Raw genomic sequence first — 17,999 nt, 5'->3', positions numbered from 1 at the left:
TCAAGTCAATAGTTATACAGGGCTTCATCAAGATCTCCTTTGCGGTCTTTACGATTTATTTCAAAAGTGATGCGGCCACTGACAAGTGTGTTTTGGATACGGAAATCCAGTTTGAGACTTTCTATTTGCGCCGACGGAACAATCTCCAGGTGTCGCCCGCGTAAAAATCCAAAAAGGAACACGCGGTTTGCACCAAGGTGAGAACAACCAGCACCACCGCCGTAACCACGGAGACCCCAGACCACGGGTTGCTGAAGTAGTCTCGCTTGAGGATGACCCTCCACTGGTACCACGCAGCCTTCATCCGGTGCCACCGGGTCCGGCCGTACATGTTCAGGCTCTCACACTGGCTCGAGTAGAGGAACTTGCTGGAGTCCCTCATGGTCTCCCTGTACATGCCATTGATGAGACTAGCCACGGCGTCCGTGCTCCCAAGCTGATTTTCCAAAATTCCACAGCCGATTAGAATGTCGATGTCTTCAGGCATGTTGATGAGGCTGTCCATGAGGATGGCACAGCTGCTGATGTACTTGTATTCGTGGTGGCACTGCTCGTACGCAATCATGTTCCTGAAGTACACCTCTGTCCACTCGTGCACAACCACGCGTGGCATCTCCAGGGTCCCGTCCTTGAAGACAACATCAAGCACGGAGGAAGTTCCCTCGCCCCGTCTGAACTTGACGCCGGCCTCTTTCAGCTCCTTTGCACTCCGAGTCAGCTCGAATTTCTTGACCTGTTTGGACATTACGCCCCGCGCGAACAAGGGCAGTTGCAGGGCTCGCACGTAGTCCACCAGGTGCTTTACCTGAACTCTCGTGCTTGCGAGCTCGTGCCCATGCAGGACTTCTTTGAAATATTCGTAGCTGAGCTTGAAGAATGTGACAGTGGTCCTCAATGCGGTGAGGTTATAGAGATTCTCGAGGACAAAGAATGGGACTTGGTTTTCCAGCAGCAGGATGTCATGGAATACGCCGTTGCTCATCCACTGCTTGCTGTAGATCTCATCGTTCTCGTCTCGGTGCTCAACGTAATGGTTCCTTATGAAAAGCTCAACTACAAAATCTGCGTCCACTAAGATCATTTCTACGAGCTCGTCGCTGCCTTGGGTGAGATTTTCTTGGTAGCATTGCCGAATGCAGTCTTCCGATTCCCTGATCATTCTGGTACAAGCAAGGAGGTCGGCCCTAATGCGACGGAGGAAGCCTTTCAAGTATCTCAGTTTGATCTCCTCACTCGACTGAAGCTCTGTGTTATCACGGTGGAACGGCCCAATGGAGATGACTTGAGGTGTGTAGGCCTCTACGTTTGCTCTGCGGAACTTCTCAGGCACTCGATAGATGCAACACTCGGTGGATACAGGAGGCAAGTTGTTCATCTTAGTCGTTATGGTAATCGCAACTTCCTTGACAGTCTGACTCATATCTAAACAGGTGAAAGAAAAAGATTGCAAACCCCTGAAACTAGAAAGAGTGAAGAGGTACATTAATTTGGGCATAATTCCATCGACATGAATGACATACGGTGATTTGGTGCCAAATGGAAAAGAATGAATTAAGCATACATTCTTTTTTTCCATTTAACAGGACTCGAGTCACCTCAAAAAAGAATAACAAAGCCAAAAACAACATGAATATGATGTTTTTTTTCTAGTAGAACAGAAAACCCACCACGCCTTGCGAAGCATTCAATCTGTTCTAGAAATGGCACAAAGATCTACATTGACAGAAGACGAGATCTGATTTTGATGGTCATGAAGAAATCCCTGCTCCGAAAGATTTTACCTGTGGCACTCGACTGCGTATATGCCATTCAACTTGGGGCAAATCGGAAAAGTCGTTCAGTTTCAGAAGGCCTTGTGCCTCAGCTAATTGAGAAAATATCTGAAGAATCTGCAAAGCTTGAGAAACGAATAATGAAAGACCGTCAGATCCCTAGAGCTCTCACCGCCGCGCAACAAAGTCAATTTGAGATTAAGATTACGTGGCCACAAATAATACGAGATCATAACTCCTATGAATTCTACTGGAACAAGCATAATCTAACCTTATTTCTTGGCTATTCTACGGGCAATCGGTAAAGTCGAATGCATACATAGTTCTCGTACTATTTGAATTGAAAATAATTACCGCATGTGTTCACTAAACATAATGCTCTACATCGGCACAAGAAGCACTGAGTTGAAAGATGTTGAGAGAAAAATTGAGCAGGCTTACCTGAGATTCGAGGTAAAGAATGCGTTCTTCCTTCTTGCTGTCCTCGGAGAAGTCTGGTTTGCTTCCCAGACTATATAATGAGAAACTATGCAAACCATGAAAACAATAGCTATGGGGGGATCAAAGAAAGATCTCATATTCTTTAACCTTCTATGAAGCATTATTATCTTGTGCACACAAAAGAAGGTCTGACCATTACTATCAAGCACAAAGAAAACCGAGAAGGGGAAAAAAACACAGAACAGAGTTATTTGGTTTCTTTGTCATTAAGCAGAAAAGATCTCCTCTTGGTCCAACTTTATCTAAGACTGTTAGAGAAGTTTTTGATGCAGAAAAGGCAATAATACTTTGGTCACAATTACACTGCAACTATGAAGTATTTTAGTTATTCTCCGTGACTCAACAGCAAAAGTAAAATTCTTCTTGGCATAATGTTTGTTCGAAGACTTCTTCTATGGTTACATATACCCATATCACTAATTTAAGGCTTATGACAGGGATTAGCTCCCCCGTGCTTATTTTGTATCAAAAAATATTATAAAAAAGAACATTATGGCAAGTTTTTTTCAGTAATTAATGGTTTAAGGCTTGAACGATATACTTTTTCAATTTGTTCAATCTAAACCTTGAACTCCTTTTTTCCATCCAATTGAATCCTGGAACTATAAATTCTTTTGTTTAAGTCAGTCCTTCCATCAAATATATGGACGGAAATGCTGACGTGGAACCATATCAATGCCACTTCGATACATGGATATCCATGTCTTGCCACGTCATTTGCACTCGCCACAGAATTGAGTGAAGGCCACCCTCTCGCAGGTCTGTGGCGAGGGACGCGGCCCTCGTAGTTGGAGTGGCGAGTTTTGTTTAGAACTTGCAAGTTCTAGGGCCTGAGTCACAGTGATTTATGTGCTCGCCAGTGTAGTTATGGCAGACGTTGATGAATTGGCTTTTACTGAGATTCAATCTATAGATCGTATTCTACGCGCAATGGGGATTTTTACGACATGGCATGCAGCACATGTGCGTTTTGGGGACTTTGGAAAGTTTCTGAATGAATGGTGAATCAGAGCTATCGTCCATGGTGTTTATGATTTGGGTATGAGTAGTAGTAGTTCTACTGCTGAGGATGGCAACAACGATCTTAATGTTATAGTCCAAAAAGGTCTTCAAGCCCAACAGACCAAGGAAATAGGTCAAGATAACCCATAAATCAGCCCAATGTTCTAGAATCTTCTTGTATCTACAGTTTTTTAGGAGACTCTATAATGTTCCAAGAGTAATAAGGGAAATGTAAACATGGTAATCTAGAGTAATCCTAGGGACAATATAGAAAATATCCACTTGTATTTTAGACTTATCATTAATCTTCACCGTTAAATCGGGTTGTAGATCTACGGTTGCAATTATAGGGGTTCTTGCATTAATAAGGCTCCGCTCCCTCTCATTTGGATTACTAAGTGATGTAAACACAAGTTGAGAGCTTCTTTCTAGAATAGCTTTGGAAAGAGTTTCCTAAGGCCACACGGATAAGAAAACATTCGAATAGCTAGCTTGTGACAAGTGGAATCTTGGGGAACAATGCAACAAGCCGCTATACTGATCATTACTGACCATTCAACAAGGTTACTGCTCCGTTCTATTTCAAAACTTGAAACCACAAACAAAATATATGACATTCAATCTGAGGACCATCAATTGACAGCGATAATCATCACAGATCTTGAAGCCTCAAGACCTAATAGAATTCATCAACTACTATCGATAAGGACCATATATCTCATAGTCTGCAAAACATATTCTACCATTAGCATACCTCTAGGCTCCGCATAACAACAGTGCTCCAAGTAACGAGGGAACAACGAGTACAGGATCCATCAATCATCAGCGATAAGGATCATCTTGAGCCTATGAATCGTCAAATTCCAGCACTCAACACATCCCATAATCAACCAGTCAAACTCAAAATTCAGTCTCCACATTGAATATTCAACGAGCAACAACGAAGGTCCCATTCGATTACCAAACCAAAAGCTGTGGGGACAAAAAAACCTCTGGCAACTCGAATTAAGTTAGCGAATTCATTAATTACTAGCAATAATGATATGATATCTTATCTCTCTTCTATTCAGTTTCGATTGAAGCTGAAGCTGAGATTTAATCCGCCCGTTAAAGCATATGTCAGATCTGGTTGGGTTGATTTTACCGATTTTGAACATTACCTGCCAAAATTTTCTAACGATTAGCCCTTAAACCCGAGTCTGAAATTGTCGAAACCTACTCCTTAACTTGTTGACTATGACCTGTTCGATGAAATGCGTCTATGGCATTTTCATAAAATAGCTTCTCAAAGTGTTCAAACTGAATGAGTGTTGATATAGTTTATACCTTGTTGATTGCTTCATTGGTTATCAACCATGATTTCGAGTGTGTTCATGATCGTTAAGACTGAAACTACGCACCCGATTGTTCTTTTTTTTTTTCGCATCTTGTGTCGCGATTGACGATGGCAGGCAATGAGAAAAATGACTAGGAGCTATTTATTGGTGACGAGTCACAAGGATTCGTTCCCTCACATCTCGCTTCCTTATTCATAGGCCGTGAGTTTTTTTGAATTTTATGATAGAAGGACTTGGATGGAGATGGACGATCACTAGCTGTGGATCGGATTCTCTCGTGAGGGTCCAGTGGTGGTGGACTAACGTAATTCGCAGTGATGTCTTGGTTGTGCTCTGCTTGCAGGTGGAAAGTGGTGTTCGTTGATTAAAGCTTTGAATATTCTGAATTTATTGTTAAGTTTTGAGAGTTCTCGATCTTTAGTTGTTTTTTTCAGAAAGTTTGGGCTTAATTCTAGTTATAATTGAATTGATGTTTTTTGGGCTTGATCTGCTTTGATAGAAGCATTGGGTTATTGTGAGTTGGGCCTAATTTGCTTTTAAATTGGGCTTGGATTGCTTTGAAATGGGTTTGACTTAAAAGCTCAAGCGTGTCCTTGGCCCGGGTCTATGAGACCAGCGTACAGGCCATATTCGGACCGAGCCCAAGGGCCCAGCCCAGTCCCCGTTTTCCAGAATATAAATGATTTTTTTTTAAAATCAATTAAAAATTTAAAAAATTAGAAAAATTAAAAGAAATCTGAAAATAGCTTAGAAATAGACCTTGATTAGGCTGTTAGATTTTAATATTAGAATTATTTTTGTTTCATTTAGTTAGTATACATATAGTTTAGGGATTAAGGAGTAGCTCTGATCTAGCTTAGGTTTAGCTAGATTAATCCTTTAAAAAAGAAATTGAACTCGATTTGAGCTAAGCTCATGGGAGTTACTATCCTAGAGCTTAATAACAAAGCCATGTTATATTTTTTGCCCGACTCGTATCGAATTACTTTCCTGCATTTTGCTCTTTGCTCGTTCTTTCGTTACGATTTTGCCGAGTTAGATGTGATTCTTTTATATTTCTTTTGCATTGTGATTTTCTTGTAGATTACATTTTAGGACCATAATAAATACAAAAACATTGCATGGATACTTAGCAGACAAGAACTTTAGGACTCCTAGTTTAATAAGAAAACTGCATGCGACACTCAGTTCACAAATGATCGATTTTAGGTATTGAAAGAGCACTTATTAGATAACCAGTATGATCAAGTCATAGACTCTAGATCTCTGGTTGCGTAGAAAGTAAGGTATCATCTGGTACCTCACTTGGCTTCTAGCCGACCCCAATAAGCTAGTGGCCACTCCTTCATATAGAAGTTTTTGGATTAATCAAGATTTAAACAAAAATTCAAAACCACCTGCCTGGGTGGCGCTGCTGGAGCGCGCACTCTTCCTCTCGCAAAAGGTTGAGTGTTCGAATCCCGGGCACCGCAGGGTGACTTAACCGGTGGCACGTGTGTGGTGGCTAGCACGTGTCACCCCCAGGGTTTACTCCCCGGCTGTCAGCCGTGCGGGGGTTCCCTGGGTTACCCAAAAAAAAAAAAAAAAACAAAAATTCAAACGCGCGCGAGATAAGAGTTTGGGAGAACCTGATCCAATTGCGAACCGTTAGTCCCTAACTTGGCATTACCTCTGAACCTGTCATCTCCTAACACTCGTTCAGAAGGGTCCTAACACTCGTTCAGAAGGGTCGCGATAGAGTTGTCAATTGTTCTTTTCATCGCTAAGTTCTGTTATTCACCAAACTCTGTTATTATTGACTAGCTCTGTCACTTGTCGATTATAACAAAAAATTGATCATTTTTTTGGAGTGAACACCTTTCCATTCTTTTGCTCCGTTGCCGAGTGTTGTTCCACACACGTACACACACTTGCACATTAAAACCAAAAACCAACAATGAGCAATTGAAAAAAAAAAAAAAAAATAGCGAATTGAAGAGTAGTTGGGCGAAGTTTATTCCGACGTGCATCACTTGTGCCAACGGAACAATCTCCCCGCATCGCCCGCATAAACATCCATCAAGGAACACGCGGTTTGCACTATGGTGAGAACGAGCAACACCCCACCGGTGACCGCGGAGATCCTGAACACCGGCTTGCTGAAGTAGTCCCGGTTAAGGAGGGCCTTGCACCGGTGGGTCCGGTAGTACTCGTTCAGATCCTCACATTGCGCGGAGTACAAGAACTCGCTGGAGTCCCTCATGGTCGACTTGTACATGCCCTTCATGAGACTAGCCACGTCTTCCGTGCTCCCGAGCTGATTTTCTAAAATTCCGCAGCGGATTAGAATGTCGATGTCTTTGGACGTGTCGATGAGTCCGTCCATGAGGACGGCGTAGCTGCTGATGTACTTGTATTCGTGGTGGCACTGCTCGTACGCAATCATGTTCCGGAAGTACACCTCGGTCCACTCGTGCACAACCAGGCGTGGCATCTCGAGGGTCCCGTCCTTGAAGATGACATCGAGCACGGACGAGGTTCCCTCAACCTGTCTGAACTTGACGCCGGCCTCGTGCAGCTCCTTTGCGCTGCGAGTCAGCTCAAAATTCTTGGCCCATTTGGACATCAAGGCCCGCGGGAATGAGGGCAGTTGCAGGGCTCGCACGTAGTCCACTAGGTGCCGCACCTGAATTCTCGTGGCTGCAAGCTCGTGCCCGTGCAAGACATCTTTGAAGTACTCGTAGCTGAGCTTGAAGAATGTGACAGTGGTCCCCAATGCGGTGAGGTTATAGAGATTCTCGAGGACAAAAAAGGGGACTTGGTTTTCCAGCAGCAGGATGTCATGGAATACGCCGTTGCTCATCCACTGCTTGCTGTAGATCTCATCGTTCTCGTCTCGGTGCTCGGGGTAATAGTTCCTTATGAAAAGCTCAACTACAAAAACTGCGTCCAATAAGATCATTTTGACGAGCTCGTCACTGCCTTGGGTGAGATTTTCTTGGTAGCATTGCCGAATGCGCTCTTCCAATGCACTGATCATACTGGTACAAGCTAGGAGGTCGGCCTTAATGCGGCAGAGGAAGCCTTTCAAGTACCTCAGTTTGATCTCCTCCCCCGACTGAAGCTCTTTCTTATCACAGTGCAACGGTCCGATGGAGATGACTTGCGGTGTGTAGGCCTCTGCATTTGCTCTGCGGAGCTTCTCAGGCACTCGATAGATGCAACACTCGGTGAACACGGGAGGCAAGTTGTCCATCTTCGTCGCTATGGTAACCGCAACTTCCTTGACAGTCTGAGTCATGCCTAAACAAGTGAAAGAAAGAGATTACAAGCCCATGAAACTAGAAAGAGTGAAAAGGTACATTTGGGCATAATTCCATCGACATGAATGACATACGGTGATTTGGTGCCTAATGGAAGAGAATGAATTAAGTATATGTTCTTTTATCCATTCAACGGGACTCGAGTCCCGTCAAAAATAAAACAAAGCCAAAAGCAACATGAAAATGATGTATTTTTCTAGTAGAACACACCGCGGCTCGCGATGCATTCAATCTGTTCCAGAAATGGCACAAGGTCTACATTGACAGAATAATGTGATCTGATTTTGATTGTCATGAAGAAATCCCTGCTCTTGGAAGGTTCAATCGGTGGCGCTCAGCTAGTCCTAAACCTATTACATTGGTACAAATTCAGTCCTAAACTTTTCAATTGGACCAATTTAATCCTAAACATTTTCACATTAGTACCAATTCGGTTCATTCGGTCAATTTAACCTTGAAATTGCTAACGTGGATATCAGTCGTTTTACGTGGCACGGTCGGCATTGACGTGGACAAATTTCTTAAACAAAATTAATATTTTTTTAATATTTATAATTTTTTAATTATTTTTTCTTGTATTTTTGTTTTTATTTTCTTTTTTTTCTTTCCTTTCTTTTTTTTTTTTTTCCAACTGTGGGCCGGTGAGGGCTGCGACGCACTTGCCACCTCGTCAGCCAACAAGCGAGGGCGCAAAGGCCCTCGCTAGTAGCGGATGAGGGCCACAATGCCCTCGCCCCCTCGCCGACCAACAGGCAAGGGCACGGAGGACCTCACTAGTGGCAGACGAGGGCAGTGAGGGACCTCACCCAAACTAGGTGAGGGTCGCCAGCCCTCGCCTGTGGCCAGCGATGATTGGCTAACGACCTCACCAGCCTAATGTGTAAAAATAAGAAAAATAATTCATAAAAAAAATTTAAAAAATTGTCCACATCAGCTCCAGCTATGCCATGTACTCATGTAAAATCACCAGCATCCACATCAGCGATTACCGGCCTAAATTGGGTGGGTAGACTAAATTGGTACAAATGTGAAAAGGCTTAGGATTAAATTGATCCAATTGAAAGGTTTAAGACTGAATTTGTATCAATATAATAAGTTTATGACTTTTTCTGTACTTTTCCCCAAAAATCTTACTCGAACATGCATAATCTAACCTTCTATATCTTGGCTATTCTAAGGGCAATCAGTAAAGTTGAATGCATATATAGTTCTTGTACTATTTGATTTGAAAAATAATTGCAGCATGTGGTCACCAGACATAATGCTCTATGTCTGCCCAAGAAGCACCGAGTTGGAAAATGTTGAGAGAAAAATTATGCAGGCTTACCTGAGATTCAAGATCGAGAGTTTGTTCTTCCTTCTTGCCGTTGTTGGAGAAGTCCGGTTTGCGTCCCAGACTATACAGTGAAGAACCATGCTAACCATGAAAACAATAGCTGTGGGGAGACGAGAAAGATCTGATATTCCTTAACCTTCCATGAAGATTATTATCCTGTGCACACAAAAAGTGGTCTGACCAATGACGCCGCAACAATGAAGTATTCTAGTTATTCCCAACGACGCAACAGCAAAGGCAAAATTCTTCTTGTCATAATGTTTGTTCCAAGACTTTTTCTATGGTTACAATAACCCATATCACTAATTTAAGGCTTACGACGGGATAAGCTCCCCTGTGCTTATTTTGTATGAACAAATACTCTTACTTATTTATAGAAAAGAACATTATGACAAGTTTATTCTGTAATTAATGGTTTAAGGCTGGAACTATATACTTTTTTAGTTTATTCAATCTGATCATTATACTCCTTTTTTCGGTCCAACTGAATCCTTGAACTATAAATTCTTTTGTTTAAGTCAGTCCTTCCATCAAATATATGGTCAAAAATGCTGACGTGGAACGGTGTCAACGCCACTTCGATACATGGATATCCATGTCTTGCCACGTCATTTGCACTGACCACATAATAGAGCGAAGGCGGCCCTCTCGCAAGTCTGTGGTGAGCGACGCAGCCCTCATAGTTGGAGTGGCAAGTTTTATTTAGAACTTGCGAGTTCTAGGGCCTGAGTCAGAGTCTAATTTACGTGCTCGCCAGTGGAGTTATGGCGGACGTTGATCATTCGGCTTTTTTCTGAGATTCAGTCTATAGATCGTATTCTACACGCAACTTTTTGCGGGATTTTTTCGACTTAGCATGCAGCACATGTGCGTTTTGGGGACTTTGGGAAGTTTCTGAATGAATGGTGAAATAGAGCCATCGTTAATGGTGTTTGAGATTTGGGTATGAGGAGTAGTTCTATTGCTGAGGATAGCAACAAAGATCCTAGTGTTATGGTCCAAAGGTTTTCAAGCCGGTAGGTCAAGATAACCTATAAATCGGCCAGTGTTCTAGAATCTTCTTGTATCTAGAGTTTTTTGGAGACTTTAGAATGTTCCAAGGGTAATATGGGAGATGTACACATGGTATTCCAGAGTAATCTTGGGGACAATGTCGTAAATACCCACTTGAATTTTAGAGACTTTTCATCAATTTTCAACATTAGATTGGATTGTAGATCCACGGCTGCAATTATAGGAGCTCTTGTATAAATAGGGCTCCCTTCCCCCTCATTTGGATTATTAAGAGATGTAAACATAAGTTGAGAGTATCTCTCTAAAAATTCCTTGAGTTGTTGTGAGTAACGCTAATTTTGGAAAGACTTTCTTAAGGCTGTATGGATAAGGGAACATTAGATTAGCTAGGCCATAACAAGTGGAATGAGATCCAAGTTGATCCAAAGGCGCAATGTTGGTAAGCTAGTTGTTGGATCAAGGCGCAATGTCGGTAAGGTAGTTGACGAACAAGGTGGGAAGGTCGAGGACCAACAAGCCACTAAGGCTATATTGACCATTCAACAAGCAATAACACTGTTCTATTCTATTTCAAAACTTGAAACCACAAACAAAACATATGAGATTCAATCAAGTGACCATCAATTGGCAGCGATAAGCATCACATATCTCGAAGCCTTGAGACCAAATAGAATACATCAACAACTAGCCATACATCTCGTAGTCTACCAAACAGATTCTACCATTAGCATAATCAACAAGTCAAATAGAAAATCTAGACTCCGTATAATGACACTCCAAGCAACGAGATTTGAGTACAGGTTCCATCAGTCATCAGCAAATAGGGATCCGACATCTTGAGCCTTCAGGTTAACACATCTGAGAATCAACTAGTCAAACTCAAAATTCAGTCTCCACATTGAACTCCCATTCAATTACCAAACCAAAAACTATGGCTAAAAAAAAAACAAAAAACCTCTAGCAATCTGATTTCAGTTAGCGAATTCGCTTATTACCAGTGATAAGCAATGGCTCATCCGATGCGGAGAGTGATCCCATCCTGCAACTTAAGACGACAGAGAGGTGCCTTAAGAGACGGCAAAGGCGATAGTGAGAGCTGGAAGGGTCTAGATCGAGAATTTAGTTTTTGAGAAGGAAGAGAGCGGTATTTATAAGGGGGCAATGGAGGCGGCGCGTGAGACGGCGTATGGGAAAGGGTAATGAGGAGAGGCTAAGGTGCACATGATAGAGTGAATGAGAACATGATTGGACGGGTATTGTGGCCATTGCTGGCCCGAGAGGAACAGTTGGGGCAGGCGTCGCGCAGGGGCATGGCTATGAGGGCATTCGGTGTTTTGACCATATACTTTCCCTTCACCACCAATCTTTTCATTGTGGCATTGAACTCTGCTACTTCAGGTAAACTAGACTGTTCAAATACATCTTGTCTCTTTCCTTCAGGTTGAAATTGGTCACCGAGTCATCTTGGCATTTTTGGTTGACTAGATAAGCTACAGTAGCACACAACTTGTCAGCTTGATTTTGGAGTCTTGCAATTCGCTTGTTCATGTCACTGAGATTCATTTGTTATGCAACGATGTCACCTAATCTAGATAATACCATGAAACAATAAGCACAATGACTTGATATGACCAATCCATGACGATGATTGAATAACTCAGTTCTATCAATTATGAAAAATTTCTCATTTATGAAGCATTGAAATTACGAACTTTGAAACCATAGGTTAGAGTGTTTTTCAAATGACACAATGACCAACACTTCTGTCATGGACCGACGGCGAAGTTAAAAATATGATGGAGAAAGCAAATTGCATAGTAATTTCTCCAACGAGCGTGAGGAGGTTTTCCTTGATCTTTTAGAGAAAACCGAGGGTCAGAAGTTGAAAACTCGGCTACTGCCACAGGATAGACTCGCACTATCCACAGTCAAGCTACAACATACTCTATATGTACTCTCAATCGGCAATAATTTCGTCTAATATGACTAGAATTAAGTTTATCTACATGTCTTGAAGTAGCTCGTCGAAGATTAGATCAATCGCGACCACCAGGCGGTAAAAAAGTAGGTCACAAACTCATAATGAACCCAAAATTATGGAAATGGTTCGTAAACGGGTCAGTTTAAAATTAATATATAGATCATAAATGGATTTTAAATTAAAGGGAAAATGACACAAACAGTTCCCGAATTTTGGCTAGATATGCAATGCGGTCTCTGAACTTTTAATTTATTCATTATAATCCATGAATTTTAACTCAATGTGCAATGTGGTCCTTGAACTTTTAATTTGTTCAATGTCATCTCTGAACTTTTGGTGCATGTTCAATTTAGTCTTTGATCTATATGAAATATTCAATGTGGTCCTTCTGTTTAATTAAATTCAAGGACTATATTAAACATGTACCAAAAGTCCAGAGATCACTTTGAACAAATTAAAAGTTTAGGGACCACATTGAATATTAGGCTAAAGTTCAAGGATCAAATTGTGCATTGAGCCAAAGTTCAATGACTGTTTGTGTCATTATCCCTAAATTAAAAAGCTCACAATAAACAGGTTTAAATGAGTTATAAAATGAGCCCATTTCCCTTGCTTACGACTTACGAGTACGCTTTCCGGTCATGACAAATTTAGCTACTTCGCGCTTTTACCTCGAAGGCCGCTTTCGACCCCAAAAAGAAGGAAAAAACAGAGACCCGGTTAGTCTGTGTGGAGTGTGCGTGCGTTGACACTTTTCTTGCCACCTTCGTGGAACTCCCAATAAGCAGCGAAGCCACACCTCCGCAGCTTGTCGTCATCGTCGCCGGACCTCAGGTACCCAGCAATGCGATTGTCGATCGTCTCTGTCTTTCTCATGCGCTATCTTGTCGTTCTCTCTCTATGTCTAGTGTGGGTGAGTTGGCCGGTTGTCTCTGTTTGTGGAGGGTGCGTGTTGACACTATGGGAATTTGAGTTTGTGGCAGAGTTCGAAGCTTGGCATGTGGGTGTGTGATTTGTCTCTCTCTGAGTTTTGAGAGATTATGAATCTGGAACCGTGCGTTTTCGCTGGGTCAGTTATATATTTGGCTTGGTTTCCGAGTCTCCGTGTGATTGTGTGAAAGTAAGAGGCAAGGAATGAAATAAGAGGTATAGATGAAGCAAAAGAGCTTCCATGGCTGAATGGAAACTTATGGCTGTAATTTTGCCCGCAATGGGGCAGGGCACCACCAAAGCCCCAGCCAAGCTGCCTCGTCTCCGGGGCAGGAACAAGGGACGTGATCCCCGTCCTCGCTCCTCCCCACGCTCATCTCTTGGTAGGAAGGTGATTTTCCAGAACAGTTCACTATCCGTCCTTCATGAAGATCAATGTTACTAATATCCATCTACTTCAGCTTGCGCATAATTGGTCATCAGTTAGATGACTAACCCGGAAACTTAGAGCTAAATAGTCATATCCTAGCTTTAATAAGTAGTTCGACCCCATTATTAGCTATTTGTGGTCTGTGAGAAAACTCTGAACAGTGTAACAGATATTTGAGCACTGTTTATTTTTTTAGAAACTTGAAACTGTATGGGCTTGTGGAAAGTTGAAGGATGAGACAAAGGCAATAGGGACTTTAAGTTCACTTCAGTTGGTTTAAAGTGCAAAGGTGGCAGCTGGTGGAAAGTATTGAGTGAAGGAGTAACATGATCTGCTAAAGTGCTCCCGAGCATGATAATATGCAACTACTTGAGAATGTACTACACTGATTCCACCGTGTTTTACGCACTCTAAAATCACAGTTGATGCTGGCAGTTGCTTTACAGATAACATCCCTTTTTGCATGTGGAATATAAACAGTTGAATTGTTCAAGTTATGACATCATCTAGACTTGGGGTTCAAATATATAGTTGCTGGAGTATTATCTACTGTGGTTTATTCAAAAGCGTTTGTGGTTAATCTGGCTTGATGCGGTTGGGTGGGAACGGATGTTAGACTTGTGTTCTTGATTTGGCTTGATGCAAGAGATCCAGAATTCAGCATCTTCATGGAGAGCCTCCTTATAGCCTTACAAATCCAAAATCCTTTCCAATAAAATAAAGCAAAAAAATCACAAGTGAGGACAAGAAACACTACCAGTAAAAAGAAAAAGGGAAACAGACAGGAGAGTGAGAAAGTGTAATAAGCCCTACCCCAGATATTTCCTATATGATCCTTTTTTTGTTGTAATTGTAGAAGTTTATTCCTCACACAAAGTTTTCGTGACCCAAATGACAGGCACAATTAATTTGAGTCTTGGTTAATTTGGGGAGCAAGCAAGAGAAGGCCAATTCATATATGGAGAAAAGAGGATTAAGATTATTAGCTTAAAAAGAAAGAGCAAGGAACAGAAAGATTGCTTCCGTTCACATCAACACACACCAACACACAATCTCAATCACAAAGGGGAACGAAGCTCCGTTCACATCAACACATACCGGCGCTTCACTCTCTCTCTCCGCTCTTAGAAGTTTCATTTTTTTTCGCAAGTTCTGTCTTCTTTGTTCTTCTTTGCTTGTAAACTAACATCTGTCAAAATAGGCAAAATGAGCTGGAGATACAAAGGTGGGTTGCTTCTCATTATCACTTTTGTGATCATGTGGGTCACTTCTGCAGAATTTACTCAGGTTAATCTCTCTCTCTGTGGTTGTGCAAAATTCATTCTTTTTTCGTATTAGGTAGTGATTTAATTTTCTTTCCCTGCTGAGAAAAATTTTTGAATCCGAAGAACGTCAGTTCCTCTGTCGCAATAACTTTTACCAGCTTAACATATCAACAGGGTGTTTTCGAGAAGTATGAGCAGCCATTCGCAGTGACCTATCTCGGGACTTCGCTCTTGGCGTTCTATCTTCCCATAGCATTCTTGAAGGACTGGTTTCTGAAATTCCTAAAATCCCGCACTAGGGAAAGTGGTGATAGTGCGGAGACAGTCGATGCAAGCTGTGCAGGTCCAGATTCTCCTGGCCAAAATAATGGGAAGCAAAGTAATATTGAAATGGTAAATCAAGAAAAGTTGAGTGTGGCGGATTCAACAGGCGATGAAGTTCATTTACTTGAAGAGGGACAGGCCTCTGTTTCAGAAGCAAAAGATGATGACATTGTGGAACAAGAGGAGAAGATGAGCAGCAAGCAATTTCTCAAAGTTGCCTGCACCCTTGCGCCTATGTGGTTTGTGTGTGAGGTGAGAGACCATTTTGTTTATATAAATTACATTCTTTACCGCGACTTTACTTTTAAGTGTCTGATCATTTATTTTCTGATACAGAGCATGTGATTTTCACAGCTTCTCAAGTTGGTATAAGTATCATTGTGGGTCTTACAAGAGAAGTACTAATTTACCGATACAAAATCATGTTTTTTTCTCAGCATATTTTGCATAAAATTGGCTCTCATCTATTATCCTCTACAGGAATCAATTGATTGCAATGTCTGCTCTTACTATGATCTTTTTATGATCTGCATTATCTAAAAACCATGACAATCTTAATGAGTAATAATGGTGGAAACCGAGAGGAAATTGCACTTTCTTCAGATATAGCATAGTATTGAAGGGTGTTATCATTGTTTGCAGTATCTCATGAATGCCGCGCTCGCACGAACAAGCGTTGCCAGCTCCACGATATTGTTATCAACATCAGGACTTTTCACCCTTCTGATTGGTGCAATTCTAGGACAGGACTCCATAAGTGTAATAAAAGTAATCTCAGTCTTTATCAGTATAGCCGGAGTCACCATGACTGCACTAGGGAAGACTTCAAGTACCGATCAATCACATTTGAACACAACTGTGTATGTAGTCTTTGTTTTCCAAATTCATTCAACTTCATAATTTTGATTTCATTCTACTTGTTTCCTATTAGAGATCGAACATTCTTGTGAGATAGTTCTTCTGGAACTTAAATCAGGTTGATGTAATAACGAAATAATTATGTGTAGTCCTTGCCTATTATCATCTGCATATATTGTTCTTTCTCGGGTTCCACTTTCATTTTACTCTTAATTTGTACTTTATTAGGCATATTGATTGAAACAACTGACCAGCAACTAATAATGTCTTCTTCTTTTGTGTTCAATCTTTTCCTTCATCAACAGAACCTACCCTCTTCTAGGGAATCTTCTCGCGATTCTCTCGGCTGCAACTGATGGACTATTTGCTGGTTAGCATTCTCTTTTGCTTCAAAAACTATTCTCTTTCAGTCGGAATTTTTATCAGAAGCGTAGCAGCTAATGATAATCGTCAGAAAAATTTTCAGTGCTTCTGAGGAAGTACGCTGGAGAGGAAGGAGAAAGGGTGGACATACAAAAGTTATTGGGTTGTATCGGACTAATCTCGCTTCTCGCATTATGGTGGCTTGGTAAGAGCAATTCCCTAATTTCAGCTTCCTCATGTGCACAAGTTTTTTCGCATGATGGTGTGTTGAGGTATTTAATGATTTTCAAAATCTTGTACGAAATCGGTGGCAATAAAACCAAGTACTTTCCATTCTTCAACAACGGTGTCTTAACTAATTTTTATGCTTGGATTTTTTCAGTTTGGCCTCTCACTGCTTTAGACATAGAGCCCAAATTTGCCTTTCCTCAGTCTGCGGCCATGGGGGGAGTTGTTCTTGCCAACTGCTTCGTCGCAAATTTCCTCTGTAATTATTTCTGGTTAGTTCAAAGGCTAAACCTTGATGAATGACAGATCTCTACCTTCTTGAATCTGATCAATAAGACTTGTCAATTACGAATAGGGCGCTCAGCGTTGTTTGGACCACTCCTCTGGTGGCATCACTAGGTGCCTCCCTCCAGATACCGGTCGCCATGTTGGAAGACATCCTAATACACGGTCGGCGGTTTTCACTCGTTTACATTCTTGGCTCGGTCCAGGTACAAGACAGGACATCACAGGCTCTACAAACTTCGAGCATCGTTTTTCTCAACTAATTTGTTCGTGGCTTCTTACTTGCAGGTAATGCTGGGATTCGTTATAGCTAACTTGTCAGACTGGTTCTCACCGACATCGCACATGCATTGAGATAATTTTGTACGTGTGTACATATGACTATATGAGATACTCCAGTTCCAGGATAAAATACAGATAAATCCATTGCTTGTCTGTCTTTAAGCACACTCGATATATAATTGGTAACGGTTTCACGATCAGGTAAAACACAACTTAATTGAAGCGGCAAATCAATTCTATTTGCCTTGGCGAGTCATTTGACCCATTCCACAATATATCGATTCTAACTTTGAAATCGAAAAAACTGTTGACATCTACTTTGAAAAACAACGAAAGAAGTTGGGTCGTTTTGGGCTTAGCAGTAGCTGCAGGAGTTATAGGGTGGTTGGGAAGGAAGAATGTCGGATAACTGTCGGATAACAGTCGGCTGATGTTGTTATGCGAATGCTTGAAACGCGCCTAGGCATGGAAAATTCTCAATCTTCGGGAGGAGGAAAAATTGCAATCATGGTTGATCTACCTTAAATAAACTGCTTGCAATGCCTCTACGAATCGGGAATCAGATGTATATACATCCAGTCTCAAGCTGACTGACATGTCGAAATAAGGTGAAGAACAATCACAATCTCCGTAAGCTACATCATTGCAAAATAGCTGCTTCAAGAACTGAACCACTGTAACTGAAACAACGCACTAACAGCTCTTATAAACCAGCAACAACTGAGGCATTGCGGAAGATTGTTGTGAAGGAAACTATTTTAGCTTTCCGCAATGCGCCCTTGAACGTAG

At 41.6% G+C, this 17,999-nt stretch overlaps 3 protein-coding genes across 5 annotated transcripts; 1 reads left to right on the top strand and 2 right to left on the bottom strand.

Annotated features, from left to right (window-relative positions):
* LOC115686165 (UPF0481 protein At3g47200-like) lies at positions 1–2,443 on the bottom strand. Of its 3 annotated transcripts, none has more exons than XM_056318862.1 (3): positions 2,214–2,443; positions 1,782–1,897; positions 1–1,454 (listed from the first exon to the last, which is right to left on the bottom strand). In XM_056318862.1, the coding sequence occupies exon 3, from the start codon at positions 1,418–1,420 to the stop codon at positions 122–124; it is 1,299 nt and encodes a 432-aa protein (XP_056174837.1). In that variant the 5' UTR covers positions 1,421–1,454; positions 1,782–1,897; positions 2,214–2,443; the 3' UTR covers positions 1–121. The 3 variants fall into 3 exon arrangements, with proteins under 3 accessions (XP_056174837.1, XP_030467234.1, XP_056174836.1); XM_030611374.2 differs by having other exon boundaries at positions 1–1,422; XM_056318861.1 differs by having other exon boundaries at positions 1–1,897.
* Positions 2,444–6,620: 4,177 nt separating this feature from the next.
* Positions 6,621–8,021, bottom strand: LOC115686194 (UPF0481 protein At3g47200-like). The gene has a single exon (XM_030611413.2). The coding sequence runs from the start codon at positions 7,890–7,892 to the stop codon at positions 6,621–6,623; it is 1,272 nt and encodes a 423-aa protein (XP_030467273.1). The 5' UTR covers positions 7,893–8,021.
* A 6,499-nt stretch (positions 8,022–14,520) lies between these two features.
* Positions 14,521–17,422, top strand: LOC115686210 (uncharacterized transporter C405.03c-like). The gene is made up of 8 exons (XM_056318902.1): positions 14,521–14,892; positions 15,045–15,446; positions 15,837–16,054; positions 16,358–16,422; positions 16,519–16,620; positions 16,798–16,915; positions 16,999–17,134; positions 17,217–17,422. Exons 1-8 carry the CDS (start codon positions 14,812–14,814, stop codon positions 17,280–17,282), a joined length of 1,188 nt encoding a protein of 395 aa, XP_056174877.1. The 5' UTR covers positions 14,521–14,811; the 3' UTR covers positions 17,283–17,422.
* Positions 17,423–17,999: the final 577 nt, after the last annotated feature.

This window comes from Syzygium oleosum, unplaced genomic scaffold (genome assembly GCF_021117445.2).
Source record: "Syzygium oleosum isolate NSW1041296 unplaced genomic scaffold, Sole_v2.1 Sole_v2.16, whole genome shotgun sequence".
Classification (NCBI taxonomy): Eukaryota; Viridiplantae; Streptophyta; class Magnoliopsida; order Myrtales; family Myrtaceae; genus Syzygium; species Syzygium oleosum.
This window is presented reverse-complemented; position numbering and strand designations above follow the sequence as displayed.